General features: G+C 61.1%; 1 protein-coding gene across 1 annotated transcript in view; it reads right to left on the bottom strand.

Moving 5' to 3' along the window:
- Nucleotides 1-528: 528 nt before the first annotated feature.
- PDRG1 (p53 and DNA damage regulated 1) overlaps nucleotides 529-1623 on the bottom strand; it is a 16547-nt gene continuing 15452 nt past the window's right edge. The window contains 2 exon segments of the mRNA XM_004698217.2: nucleotides 529-635; nucleotides 1123-1203. Coding sequence (XP_004698274.2) covers nucleotides 553-635; nucleotides 1123-1203 — 164 coding nt within the window. The 3' untranslated portion in view covers nucleotides 529-552.

The following is a 1623-nucleotide window of genomic DNA, read 5'->3' as shown; positions in this document are numbered from 1 at the left end:
TATTGAGCCCTGCTGACCACAGGCCACAGCACTGCCTTCTGAGCGCAGCTGGCCAGGGTTCTGGGGAGGCAAAAGAGGGTGCTAGCCCAGCAGGCCTTGCTGGCTGAGGCACAGGAGGTGCCCTTGTTGCCTGTGTGCAGCGAGGTGGAGGCAGTCACCTGGTTGATAAGCAGTGCCCCTCTGGGCTTCGTTCTAGAACCAAAGAGGCAAAACTTCAAGAGGAGCGGTCACAGACACGAGTGTGTGCCCCACAGACGGCTGGCCGGGGTGAACCAGCAACACGCAGTACCGCCCGGGGGGCCCATTTCCCTCCGGCTCCCCCGCGCCTGCTGCTCGAAGAAGAATGCTGGAATGAAGTTCCCGGAGCCCAGCCCGACAGCGGGCCATTGTTGAGAAGGGTTGGCTCTGGTCATTCTCACTCCCCGCCACCCACTGCTGGCTGCCAGGGCCTGTCAAAGAGTCTGGGTCCACAGAGCCAGCAGCCAGCCCCAGCAGGCACTGGCCTGCTGAGAGAGACACTGGTCTTTGGTTCCCCGTTTGGGTCCTTGAGCCTCATCCTTTCAAGATGACCTTGACTGCTCTCATCTCGTCCTGGTTGAGGGGATTCAGGTTAAAACCCTTCAGCTCTGGCTGGCCTAGGAGAGAAGACCGTTCATTAGCAGGCTGGGAGGGGCCGACACTGTGTCCAGTTCTGAGCCTCCAGCCTCAGATGCCTCGGTGTGTGCCCCGGGCCTCTGAGAACCTGCCAGGGCACAGCTGCTGCCCGGAGAACTCTGAACTGTGGGCTCTGGAGTGCCTGGCTTACCCAGAGGGCCAGCCCTGGCTTCCCTCCCCACCCAGCTCTCAAGTGCTCCCGCAGAGCCAGCTGTCCTGGCACCACAGTCCCTCTGCCGCACACCGGGCCCTGGTCTATGCTGTGAGACCAGGCTGTCCTGTCCATGCCCTACTCTTGGTGGCTTTAGACAACCACTGCCCATCTGTTAGTGCCTCTCACAGGCTGCTCAAGCCCCTGCCTAGCTCCAAGGGGCTTCTAACTCCTGCCCCTCCAAGTCCTCACTGACAGCCCTTCACAGCCCTAGTTAAAACTCCCTCCCCCCACCCCACCCCCCAGGGAATCAATACCTTGGGCCTCAAGGAGGCGGTTGACCTTCAGTTTAAGTTGCTTCCGGAGTGTGTCTATTTCACTGTCCAGGTGAGCCTGGTCTGGGAAGCAGAGCACAGGGTTATACTACCGACAGACACCCAAAGGTCTCCCCCACCCCTTTGCGAGCAAGGGCTCTGAGCATTAGGGCAGCAAAAGAGCCTTGAGACCTACAGGCTGGGGCAGGCAGCCCTCGAGGGCAGGGCAGGCGTACCAGCCGGGCTCCCAGCCGGAACCCCCTGGGGTGCTCTGTGAGTGGTGGTGCAGCCCCCCCACCCGCAGGAGAAGAGCACCAAGTCCACCCAGGCTTTGTGAAAAGCCGTAACTGGGGAGCAGGGGAACTAGTCCAGGCCTGGTGCTCCAGCTTCATCCACAAGCACCTTGGAACGAGAGCATCGTCGTGGATGTAAGGGGCCCGGCTGAAGGACAAAGTGCCTTAGAAAGGGAGGCATGATGACTGGCGCCGTCGTCGACTACGGTGA

The sequence above is a fragment of the Echinops telfairi genome, unplaced genomic scaffold (genome assembly GCF_000313985.2).
Source record: "Echinops telfairi isolate 266 unplaced genomic scaffold, ASM31398v2 ScPeMD7_5592;HRSCAF=6446, whole genome shotgun sequence".
Classification (NCBI taxonomy): Eukaryota; Metazoa; Chordata; class Mammalia; order Afrosoricida; family Tenrecidae; genus Echinops; species Echinops telfairi.
Note: the sequence above shows the minus strand (reverse complement) of the source record. Positions and strands in the feature narration are given on the sequence as shown.